At 35.5% G+C, this 12491-nt stretch overlaps 1 protein-coding gene across 5 annotated transcripts in view; it reads right to left on the minus strand.

Moving 5' to 3' along the window:
• LOC149928504 (calpain-11-like) overlaps positions 1–12491 on the minus strand; it is a 74621-nt gene that overhangs the window by 14957 nt on the left and 47173 nt on the right. For 3 of the 5 annotated variants that reach the window (XM_090159594.1, XM_090159595.1, XM_090159592.1), the window contains exon 2: positions 1293–1697. The exons of 1 other annotated variant lie outside the window; for it this stretch is intronic. In XM_090159594.1, the coding sequence (XP_090015720.1) occupies positions 1293–1580 (288 nt within the window). In that variant the 5' untranslated portion in view covers positions 1581–1697. The remainder of the gene's footprint in view (positions 1–1292; positions 1698–12491) is intronic. One more of the 5 variants, XM_090159593.1, reaches the window with a different exon arrangement.

A 12491-nucleotide genomic window follows, 5' to 3' on the forward strand; every position in this document is an offset into this window, starting at 1 on the left:
ATGGATGCAAGACAAAAATAACGGTAACAAAGATAATTAAAATGGTAGACACGGATGGAAATGATTATAAAACAACGTCCCAATTCAGGCGTGTATGGAAGATACCATTTCCAAGTCGTCAAGTACAGAGATTCCCATCTCTACCATTCGTCCCGCGCGTCTGCGGACAGTCTTCCAAAAGTTCCATTAAGAGAAAATAACTAAATCGAGATGACCTTCCAACCGACTTCGACTTTTTTTTTGGTTAAAATAAGTTAAATGGGGCGTTCTAAATCGTTTATCATCAAAGTCCCTCGACAAAGACGTCATAGAAAGCGACGGAGTTAACAAAACAGAAACGTCATCCGTGGCGACGTAGTTACTAAAGAAGACAACGTCTATACAGGGTGTTTCAAAAGGCTATGCAAAAGTTTTAAGGAGTTGTAGGGGGTGAGTTGAGATGTATGCCCGTTTCTCCCCATTTTCCTACGATGAGTGAAAAGAGCGCCAGAGAGCTTCAAAGTGTGGCCTACTAGCTCCTGGAAGTAGGCTGCAACAATCGCTAAACCAAGCAGCAGGGAAACGCGAACATTAAGAGTTGGGTTCGTGTGATAGGTGAAAAAGGACTTTGTAAACAAATCGAGGTACCCAACGTAAAAAAGTAAACTTAAACAGTATTTAAAGTCCCTGCAGCTTGGTTTTGTACTTTTGCTTCCACTGGCTAGTAGGCGACACTTTGAAGCTCTCTGAAGGGCTCTTTTAACTCATCGTAGGAAAATGGAAAAGTAATAGGCATACTTTTCAACTCACCCCCTACAGCTCCTTACAGTTTTGCATAACCTTTTGCAACACCCTGTATACAGTTAAGATATAAAAAATTTCTAGAGTATCTTGGGAATGGTGCTTCAAAATCAGAAGCTTACGAAAACGTTTAAAAACTCCTCGAAGCGATTCATTCTTTTAAACTTTTTGGCCCCTAAAATAAAACATTCGGAGAGTGAAATAAATTTCCACGTTGGCCTCAGCCTTGAATTATTTTATATCAAAAGGGACGTGGTTTTTTCTTCATTTCCTATTTTTTATGTACTTTCTTTTGGGGGAGAAATCATTTTAAAAAGTTCAAAAAACTCTTTTCGCCTATAGATGTCAGGGTTAGCCGGAACGTAACTAATCACGGGTAATATTTTACTTCTCGTGAGCTGAAAGTAGGACTTTGGATGATAAATAAATAAAGCCCGAGGTGGAACAGGATGAGGAAGACACGGCGGAGATAGAGGACTGATAATGATAACGGTGAGGGAGAGGGTACTCACGTGAGGCCGCAGCCAAACCACGGGAACCGAAGTCTTCTGCTTAACGCCGAAGTGCAGCCGATTTCCGGGTGGAAATTCCAAATCCTCGAAGAGTAAGCCCCTCTCGCGACACAGCCGTTTCAAGTAAAAATAATTCAAATGTCCCTTGGCTCCTTGGCTCAGCCGCCCGTCGCTGATCTCCGAAGAGATGGACTGCGAGAAACCGGACCTTTCTTCGACGCCCGCGTGGTCAGGTGTCAGGGTCGCTGGTCTGCCCATTGTACTGGAGTAGGGTCGTGACCTTGGCATGTCTTCCGCTACGATCCCCGACTGTCCTAATGAACATGGCCCCTCTCAACTATCCATCGACGTCCTTGGTCTAGATTCGCGGATGTCCATACGGTTCAATTCCAAAAACAATACCTGCTGTAATGAACAATGGATTTAGTACGTAATTAGGTTAATTGAGAATACATTAATCTATAACGTTAATTTTGTCACACGATAAAAATTTAATGAAGAAGAAAAAATATAAGTATTATAATTAATATTTCCTCAAAATTACCGATTCGAAAGCTAATGCTTTTTAATTAACGTACACTTGGAAGATTTTATTTTAATTATAGGTTATTAACCCGTGAAAAACTAACTATAAAATAAAACTATATCTTCTTAATTTTATTAATTTTATTCCATAACCTTATTTAAGCGTCCATTTCGCGAGGACTTTGCTGGTAATGATTTTAAAAATGGCTACAACATTTAAGCCGGGAAAATTCCCAAAAAAATAAACAGGTTTTATAGTTTCTTCGGGAATGTAAGAATTTTGTCCGGAGCTGTGGGCCAGTTATCAATCCATTAAAATCCGCGCATCATTCTGGCCGCTTCCTTTTTTTAAGGGAAAGTCATTGGCCTTGACGCGTTGTACGCTTCGCGTGGACGATTTCGGCGAAGATCGAAAGTTCGTATTGAATGGGGGATCCCTGGGGAACACGTATTCGCCGCGACCCCGTAGCCCTTTTCCGTTCCTAGATGGAGCCATTGGCGACAGCGTGCCCTTCTAGTTTCTTAGGATTAATGGCGACCTCCGTTGGAATATAACCCGAGAAGGAATAAAATGGCCTATTAAAAAGGTCGTCGAAAAAAAGAGAGTCGATGCGATAAAATCGGCCAAAATGATCTGGAGATAAATATTCGAGATCGGTTGTCCATCTTATCATTTATATGGGATGGTAACGGGCCTTTTTATACCCAGTGACGCGGAAGGACATTTTCTAGAAGCGGAGATTTTTCATCTCATCAATCAGGGGAATAAACCCCCGGCGATCGATCAAGTTTTTTTCAACGCTTAATTTGCAAAATATTATCGCGGTCCATTCTCAACCCTTCTGTCGGTTCAGCTACCCAATCTGACCAAACAATGAAATACAGGGTGCTAGACCGCTCTTTGGATCAGTTCGTATTTCACGGTATCGTGATTGTGTACTGTGTGGTAAATTGAAAATTATTCTAATAGAACATTTAAAAAATATATTCTAGTCGAAAATATCTAAAAATAAAGATATTCAACCAGCCGCTTTTCACGGTTATAGTCCCCAAATCATACAAAACTTTTTCACAAAATTAGAAAAACATACGAAAGGCCGAAAACTAATCTCCTACCAATAAACAGCAAAAAATAAATGATTTAAATCTCTATCTGAAAAATAACAAACGGCTTAAAGAAAAGTAATATAAATATGGCGTTTAAACCAACTCTCAACCAACTAAGAAATATTTTTAACAACGGCAAAGCCCATTTAGTTGACCACTCTAAACAAGGTATTTACGAAATACCCTATAAAGACTGTACTCAAAGTTATGTTGGTCAAACAAAACGGTTTTTTAAGAAACGACTTGTTGTAAGTAAAGGTCAATTAAATAATTCTTAATGGGAAAAATCAGACATAGCTTATCATTATAAAAATACTTAACACACAATTGATTTATATATATATATATATAGAATAGAATAGAATATTGTTTAATGTTCGGCAAAACAGTACATAAACATAACCTGGTTTCAAAAACATCTACTTCATATAAAGATAGAAAAGAAAAAAAGTTAAGTATTAATGTATATTGTATACATTGTCATCGCGAATAGATATATATATATTAACTTTTCAACAAGGGCTTGTATATACATTACCCAAATAATATTCTACACATATATACACAAACTAAAAACAAAAATAAAACCAATATAAATATTTATATTTTAATTTGTTAGTTTATTTCCGGAAAACAAATCGACATTGGTACCATGTTTATTAAAATTTGACATTATCCGCTGAAGAAGGTTACTGGTGCGCCTTGCCGAATAAAATAAAGTTGGGTTTCTATAGTGGTTCGATTACTATAGTTAAAATTTATTAAGTCGACGAAATGTTTCAATTGTACAAATTAACTTTACTTACGAAATAATTCGTGTTTTAATTCCATAATTTTAATAAATTATATTTTAATTACAGGTTTTAAATATTGTAAGTAATTTTGTTCGTTTTTAAATTAACCGGTTCAGGTTCGATTTTTTTTTAAACTATCAGGTTCGTTTATTTTTAAATTAAGTTTTTTTAATAATCACGTGCAAAATAATTTAAATGATCGGGTTGGTTTTTAAATTATCAGGTACGAAAATTTTCCAATTTCTTAGATCCTAAAATTTATTCTCCTTCATAAATTCAGTTTCTATTTTGGCAACACACCAAAGTTACGCCTTTTTTGTGAAGTACTGTTTTCACCCAAAGATTGTCTTATATTATTATTATTATTATTATTATTATTATTTTACAGAAGCTGCTTCAATTTGGTTACTTATTTTACATTTCTCTCTGAACAAAACAATATTAAATATATCAGTCTTTTCCGCGTTTTTATATATTTAAAAAAAAATAACGGATTAAATTGAGCTCCGCTTAAAGTCATTATTTTTCGATAAAAATAGAGAAAATTTCCTTTAAAAAAACCCGTAAATTTAACGGTATCGAAATGTCGTTTTCTATAACCTCGTAAAAATAACGTTTTGGGGCTTCTAGACTAGAGGTCTCTAACCTGTCAGGGACGTAAAATAATCAAAAGAAACCTGTTGGATTTTTCGGTAGACCTTAAGGTGGAAAGTATGATGCCAACAAGTTTGACCTCCCTGCGGAAAATGATCCAAATCTCAGCGGCATTTCTCGTTTTTACGGTTTTTTTCTGACCAAAAAACCTAAACGACATCGGTTCACTTTTATAAATACGTTACTTTTTTTGTTAAGTAACGAAGACTATAACGGAAAGTGAATGTACTAAGACCACTTAAGGGTACCTAAATGATCTGTAGTTAACGCCATCTTGTCGGTCCCGTTAACGTTTATGGTCATTGACGAAGGAACGACACGGATTCTTTTCGGTAAAGTGGAACTCGCGAGGGACAGCGTTTACTAGTCGATTCAAATAATAAATTACTCTAAAAGGAAACGGACTGGAAACACAATTGATTGAAATATAGCGCCTATCATTACGACAAAAGGAAAACCTCCTTAAAAAATAAAACGAAGATTCTTGTAATACAATAAAACAATGTAATAAAGAAACATTCGCGGAATGGGAACATGGCGTAGTAAATAATGGCAGGTAGACTCTACAAGAATTATAATAAAAAATATAGGCTCGTAGTGTAGTATAAGAAACAGTTTGATTTACGATGCTTAATTTTAGAACTCGTCACATGAGATGAATTAATTTCCTTTTTAATTTTCCTTTTATCTTAAAATTTCGAATAAACCATTTTCCAACACTCTCCCCCTTATTGGCTTTCCGTTGCTACCCAACGCGATTCGAAAAAATTATGATAAATATCAAATCGAAAAAATTATGATAAATATCAAATCGAAAAAGTTATGATAAATATCAAACCGAAAAATTATGATAAATATTAAATCGAAAAAGTTATGATAAATATCAAACCGAAAAATTATGATAAATATCAAATCGAAAAAATTATTATAAATATCAAATCGAAATAAATTATGATAAATATCAAATCGAAACAAATTATGATAAATATCAAATCGAAACAAATTATGATAAATATCAAATCGAAACAAATTATGATAAATATAATTTTTTGCAACGCTGAGCCAATCCGAGTCAACTAGGTTCGAAATTCACTTGATACATCAATTTTGTATGGTTGAGCTATTGCGCAATCTAGTTCTAGTTGTCAGCACAGAGCCCCCTAGTGTCTAAATATTAGCAAGGCAAAATATATGACTACCAAGGACGATAACACTCAGTTAGAGTGAGAATCCAAGTCAGAGCTTGGCGAAAATGTCAATGTCGGAAAAAGGTTCGGTCAGAAAAATAGCAATAAAATAATAGGAAGTATCATACTTATTGTTATTATGTTTCTTATGTATTAATTGAAGCGTCTATTGTTTTCTTATAAACGGTTGAAACTAGTAATTGATAAATGGCCATTATAATTAATCCCCTTTATTTCACCTTTAAGTAAGCGGGTCACACTTAATGCAGTTAATCACCAACAACGAAAGCAATTCTCATTTTCCACATCCCATACGGAGTAAGACCAATTAAACCTGTACCAACTAAACAGAAATATTAGCGATTTCCTAGTAGGTATATTACCGTAACTGTATCAGCCTTTCGATTAGTTTCGACGTCTGGCAGGGGGTGCTGAAGCCCAAGTAGTCCCCGAAGATGACGACACTATTTGATCAACCCCTCAAACGAACAAGTAGACGAAGACAGACGAAAAATCAGATACCAAAAAAAGAAACGTCGAGACAAAGAAAATACTTTTTCTAATGAATTTATAGTAGCGCCAGAAACGGACCCAGAGAAAGAGAAATCCAATTTGCAAAACCGTTTCCCGAATTAGACAACGCTTCATTGGATCCTTAAGCTGGAAATCGAATTTCTTAATATAGATCAAAAGGCTACTGGGGGAAAAACGTTTGCGTAAAAACCCTAGATCTAATCACGAGTAAATAGGACTAAGTATACGGCAGTTTTGCTTTTGTTTGCTCTCAGCCTTTGAAGGTTGTATACTTAAAATATTCACGTTTGATCGATCTGTTTTTAAAGAAAAGAATAGATTTAAAATCTGATTTTGAATTCCGTTTTTAGACGTATGCAAAAAACTGGGGAAAACTTCAAACATCGCCACTTTAACTTAATTTGCAAGTTGATCCCGTCGAAATAGAGCGAGGTGAAAAGACTTAACATAACCTTTCCGAAATTTCGAGTTTGTAAAAATTAAAAAAATAAACATTTGCTTCGCATAGCACCTATTTTCTATTATCTAGAGTAAAAGTGAGATGGAAGTTTTCAAGGTATAGCAATATATTATAAGCAACCAAATAATTCTGAGAAATTCAAAATGTTTAAGGTTCAAGAAATAGGGCTTTGTTAAAAAAAAATTGTAATTTTGATAAAATAAATTATTTTTTCAGAAAACAGAAAGGCTGCTACTTGAGTGGCTGAAAGGGCCAAAAAAACTAGAAGATACGGTACCCCAAAAGCTCTAATAAGGGCCCTCCAAATTCAAAATGAAGGACCCACGAGCAAACCAATCTCGAAAATACATTTTCAACAATTTGTTAGTTGGCTCGTTTCAATTTTGAGTGAAGCAGAGTACACGACGAAGGAATACGCTGTTTGCTCAAAAATACAGCTACTCATTTTAGACTAATTATTATTTAAAACTTATTATTTGTAATTGCCACGATAATACTATATCACAGGTGACCTACTATTATTCTGCCCACGAACGCGTTAATAAGATATAACAATGTCCCCCCTGGCCACGACTAAAATTACTTTAGATATTTTAGTGTAGAATATGCAAAATAATCCTCGTGTTTTAGTTTCGCTTTTTTGTCCCGGTTTCAGATAGCTCTTCTTTGAGTATTATTTTTCTCGCAATTCGAGACGACACGCGATGCATTTTCCATACCGTGTACCTTTCTCTTGAGCAAATGTAATCTCTACCTGCCATAAGTTACCCCGCACTGGTTTTAGACGTGCATGAGAACGGGTTAAAGCTGCTTTGATTGTCAGGTAACCCAAAGTTAGCAACCGAAAGTTATTTGCGTGTTAGCCTCGCGTGATTATAGCTGTCCTGGTTTATTACCGGAGAGTTCCATATTCATTTCTGCTTCTCTGTCTAAATTGTGGCGGATGGATACCGTTGCGCTGATAAAACCTTGCGTTTGAAACTCGATCGCATCTATCAAAAAACTTCAATAACAGTCTTATGGAGGAAAAATATATCTTAATGGATTTCCGAGTGCTTCTGAAATAACCATTAAACGAATGTTTATAAATTTAACTATTCATTACCTTTCTACACGATATTTGCATACTGGTAATAAAAACTAACAATTTACAGAAAGGCCTATTCACACGAGCTAACATTTTACCCAACTTTGTTGTCGACGCAGGTTCGTGAAACGCGTTACATTTCCATTCACACGCTCCACGAAAAAATGTCGACATTTCACTTGTTAAACGGTGAAGAAATATGCTTATAATTCTTCAAAAATACCTCTAATATAACATTTAATGGACATTCTTTAAAACATGGCCGTGTGGCGAACACATTGACAAATGTTTGCTCCATTCACACTATGTTGGCCAACAATGTTGGCTCATCTGAATCTTGACAACATTTCATGAACGAAAATGTACCGTTAATAAACCCTAAGTTATCTCTGTAAATAGTTTATCTTTATTACGTGCATGCAAAATAGTGTAGAAAGATTAGAAATAATTTAAGAATATTTATTAAAATTCTTTTAAACTGTGTCGCCTAGGAGCAACAAACACAAGGAGAACGCAGCTTGCCTTTAAACACGCTAACGCGGTGTTGTGTACAAATTTCATTGGACGAGGCTTTACGCTGAACGTTTTACGGAAAGGGGGAAGACAATTTCCGAACTTTCCCCTTCCGACGGCAGCACACAGTTAGAAAAAAAGAGTTTGATTATAAACCCCCGAGGTTCTTAAAAACATTTCCACAAATTCAAACCCTCCAAAACCCTTTAACGGAAATTTTCAAATCCACAAGGCTTAAAAATGAGCACTTTTATGATTATAAATTGAAACATTAGAAACCCTTTAAAAACTTCCTAGGGTTTACAACAAAAACCGCCAGTGTATTTATAGATTACATAAAAATTTATTAATTTAATTTACGGCTTGATAACAAACTTTGGCGATTGCATAGGACGCGTTTCGAACCCAAACCCTCTAGCACGACAGGCGGGAGTTTTACCACAGAACCACCGAAAGATGTATGATTGCAACGATGTTTAGAGAAACCATTTTGGGGAAAATCCGTCTTCCTTTACGTTTTATGAAATTATTATACGGCTTGATATCAAATTTTGGCGTAGATGAGATATAGTTTAAAACGTGCAGGGTTTGAAAAGGGTTTTAAAAAGTGATAAATTATTTTTTTTCTATAGGTTCTTTCCTTAAACCATTTTCAAACCATGCAAGTTGCCAAAACAAACCTTAAGAGTTTATAATTTTTTCCTAAACCTTTTTTAAACCCAAAGCAAAACCCTAATAAAACCCATGGAAACCCTTTTTTCTAACTGTGCAGGCGTTAAAGCGTCTAACCAATGAAAAATGTACACAAGAAAATGCAAGACTTTTGACGGGTTGCGTTCTCCTTATGTGGGGTGCTGTGTTTGTTACTCCTAGGTGTCACTAACAAAGTTGGCCCAAAACGTTGTCCCGTGTGAATAAGCCTTCAGAAAATCAACGTAAAGCAGCAATATGCTCCAGATTTCGAGCCAAATCTGGCGTGTCAAAAACCCCTGAAGTGGTGACTCCCTCTGAGGTCTAATCATTCAGAGGTCGTAACCGGAAAACGACACCAATGTTCTCATAAAAACCATCCGTTCAAAGACTTCAACAATGAGCTATTTTAAATAGCGCGAAAAACTAATTACTACCAAAACAATGTAATCATTAAATTGGAAAATAAAGGAGTTAATTACGTACCCTGTAACGTTATACTATTATTAAAAAAGAAAACTTGTAGTGTCGAACAAAACCAAACGTCCACTTATCAGATTTTTTCCCATAAACCGTCGTAAATATTTGCGATTCCTTCCCGAAGTCGAACGTGGCTCAACGTATATTACCAGTTCCATCGCATCACTTGAAATATCTCAAATATCAACGCGAACAGTACAGCTAGATAGCGAAATTCCACAACTCGGAGAAGAGTTCAACGAATTTTACACTTTCTAAAACCAGAATTATTTCTCAGTAAAGAAAGTCCATTTGAAAGGCGAGGCTGTGAGCGTTCGAAATGTAAATGATATTAGATCCAGCGTCTATACGAGCGGGACCTTTTATATCATTTCGCCGCCATTTTCAAGCCAGAGGTTTGATCATTCTGGCCTAACCAGTCGACGGATTTCTAATTCGTAGCCTTCAGCTACTACTTTCTACAAATACGGGGGACAAGATCAAAGCGTGATTATTATTACGAGCCTGATTAATTAAATCTGGAGGTAGGACAACGACCTCTCTTTTGACTCTTATTTATGCCATGATAGGGTTAACTGTCCAAGTTCAAAAACGTAAACAATGACTTCTAGTCTTTAAAGGATTTGTTATTAGCGAATATAGCTGAGGTAAAATCTATTCAAGTTCCCAAGTGGTAAATAATAGATATTAACGTTGTGGTAAGAAATAAACAGTGGTAAATATGGTAGTTAATGGTAATTAATAAAGTACCGCAATTATTGACCAAAAAATTAATTCGACGTTTATCGACTTAGTGTAAATAAAGTTAAGAAAAATTAATTTAGTTTATTAAGTTTTTGTTTAAACCTTTTAAAAAGTATACAATATATCTTCACTCACGGAACAAATTTTGAATGGATACTAAAAGTAATCTGTCTTATAGTAATAATTTAATATTATTTTAATTATTATAATATATTATTAATTTAGTAATATCTAACTTAAGATTTCAAATAATATGATTTATATTTAGCAATATAATAATAATAATAATAATAATAATAATAATAATAATAATAATAATAATAATAATAATAATAATAATAATAATAATAATAATAATAATAATAATAATAATAATAATAATAATAATAATAATAATAATAATAATAATAATAATAATAATAATAATAATTCAATTCAATTCAATTGTTTTTTATTTCCTGAAAAATAACATGCTTTTACAAGCACTTTTTACAATTTTACAATAATAATAATAATAATAATAATAATCAGCTAGGCTATAAGAGCAGTATGAGCAATTTTGGAAAAATAAGTGTTTACGGGACCCAGAATCGGCATATTAAAGATAAAAAGACATCAAAGAAGGTATAGCGGTATACTTTGAAGAATATAGAAAAGACTACCACTAATTTCCGTTGGGGCGTTTAAAATTAACGCCGAAATGACATAAAATAAGGTTAGAGGCGTACTTTGACATTTTGCCTTTGGCACATATAGAATGCGAGCTATAACCCGAAGGTAAAAGTTTCATTTCGTCTGCTGCATCGTCTTCACCCACATTTCTAAGGTTGATCTTACTAAGACAATCGTTTCCCCTCAAAAATATTTTAAATTGTTTCGATTTATGAACTGATATCAAAATTGTAGTAGACTATATGCCAAAAATCTTGGAAACTTTATGATCATACATAGTGTTTCACAGTTTCGTAGGTTCACCATTGTTTCTCGTGTTATGTAATATCTCGAGCACAGTTGGTAATTTAAAAATTATTTTTAAATCTGTTATTTTTTAACAAGAATGTGTTTATTTCAAATTAAGCAGAATGACAACGTTGAGACGATTATGCCAACGGTGGAAAAAACCAGGTGGGGAAAAATAGTTTTATCCACCTGTTGTTTTCCTGTTAAAAACCGTGTGGGAAAAACGTATTTCCCTGGATTTTTCCACACTTTGTAACCCTTCTGCAAGTTCTGTCCCCTCTGGTTTAAGGGGTTTTCCGCGAGCTCATCGGTTTCCCCTTCCATAAAAACTTGTAGAGGAGAGGTGAACGGTAATAGTTAGTGTAGGGAGCTGTAGGTTCGCGTGGCATGAAGGGCTTGCCCCCACCCTCCTACACATTGTAACCCGGCCACCTGAATTAATGGCTTTAAAAGTCGCTTGATGACTTAGGCCTAAGGTGGTGCCTTGGCTAATAGCCTAGCTGATTATTAATATTATATCAATGATTAATTTAGCCTGAAAAGGGTTTTTTCCATTTTTCCTGGTTTTTACCAGTTTTTTCCACATGTCCCGGCAAAAACCTTTTTTGGTCCCTAATGTGCCGGGTTTCATCAAAAGCGCACCATTTGAGTCGGTGATAAAGAAGCTTCAATCAGTGCCGTATTTCCGCCTAGGCCAACCTAGGCCGTGACCTAGGGGCCCATCAGTGGCGCCGATCCCATGGGGGCGGCGGGGCCGAAGCCCCCATTGGGAAAAATCAATGGGGGCTCTGCCCCCATTGGTAAAACCGCCGACGTTAAAGGCCATTTACTTTTAAGCAAGAAAGTGTTGCCAGCAGCCTCATTCCAAGTTTATTAGTGAGCTTCGGCCCCCATTGGGAAAAAAAGCGATTGGCGCCACTGGGGCCCATCCTTGGAAGGGGCCCTCCTGTGACAGTAGTTACTGTATTCGAAGGCATAAATCTATAATATCAATCGTAATTTATATTGGAGAAATTCCTAGCTAGAAGATTTTGTTTTAAAATTACCAAAATTTCTGCCTGGCAGTTTACGGACGCAGCCTTAAATCGAAATGTTGCGTAATTATCGCGTATTAAGTCGACGATTGTTAAGAGCTTTTATTTAGTAATATAACCGTAGAGCTCGGACTTCTACGCTGAATCAGGGAAATTCAGGCACAGCCTAGTTCCAGGGATAAGAGTAAATGCAGCGCGTGAAAAGTGGGCCCAGACTCCTTATCTGCCTATGGGCCCAGGATCCCTAAGTCCGGCCCTGGCTTCAATCCACTATACTTAAAAATGTGCCTAAATCAATATAAATCTATCGAAAAGGAGTGTCATTCGACAGAACAGACCCAAGAAAAATCAGGGGCGTACAAGGTATTATTTGGAGAAAGACAGATTACCCTGATATAGCAACGAAATATTAAAGGCGAATTTGGAAGCG

The sequence above is a fragment of the Leiobunum rupestre genome, chromosome 9, assembly GCF_980474605.1.
Source record: "Leiobunum rupestre chromosome 9, qqLeiRupe1.1.hap1, whole genome shotgun sequence".
NCBI lineage: Eukaryota > Metazoa > Arthropoda > Arachnida > Opiliones > Sclerosomatidae > Leiobunum > Leiobunum rupestre.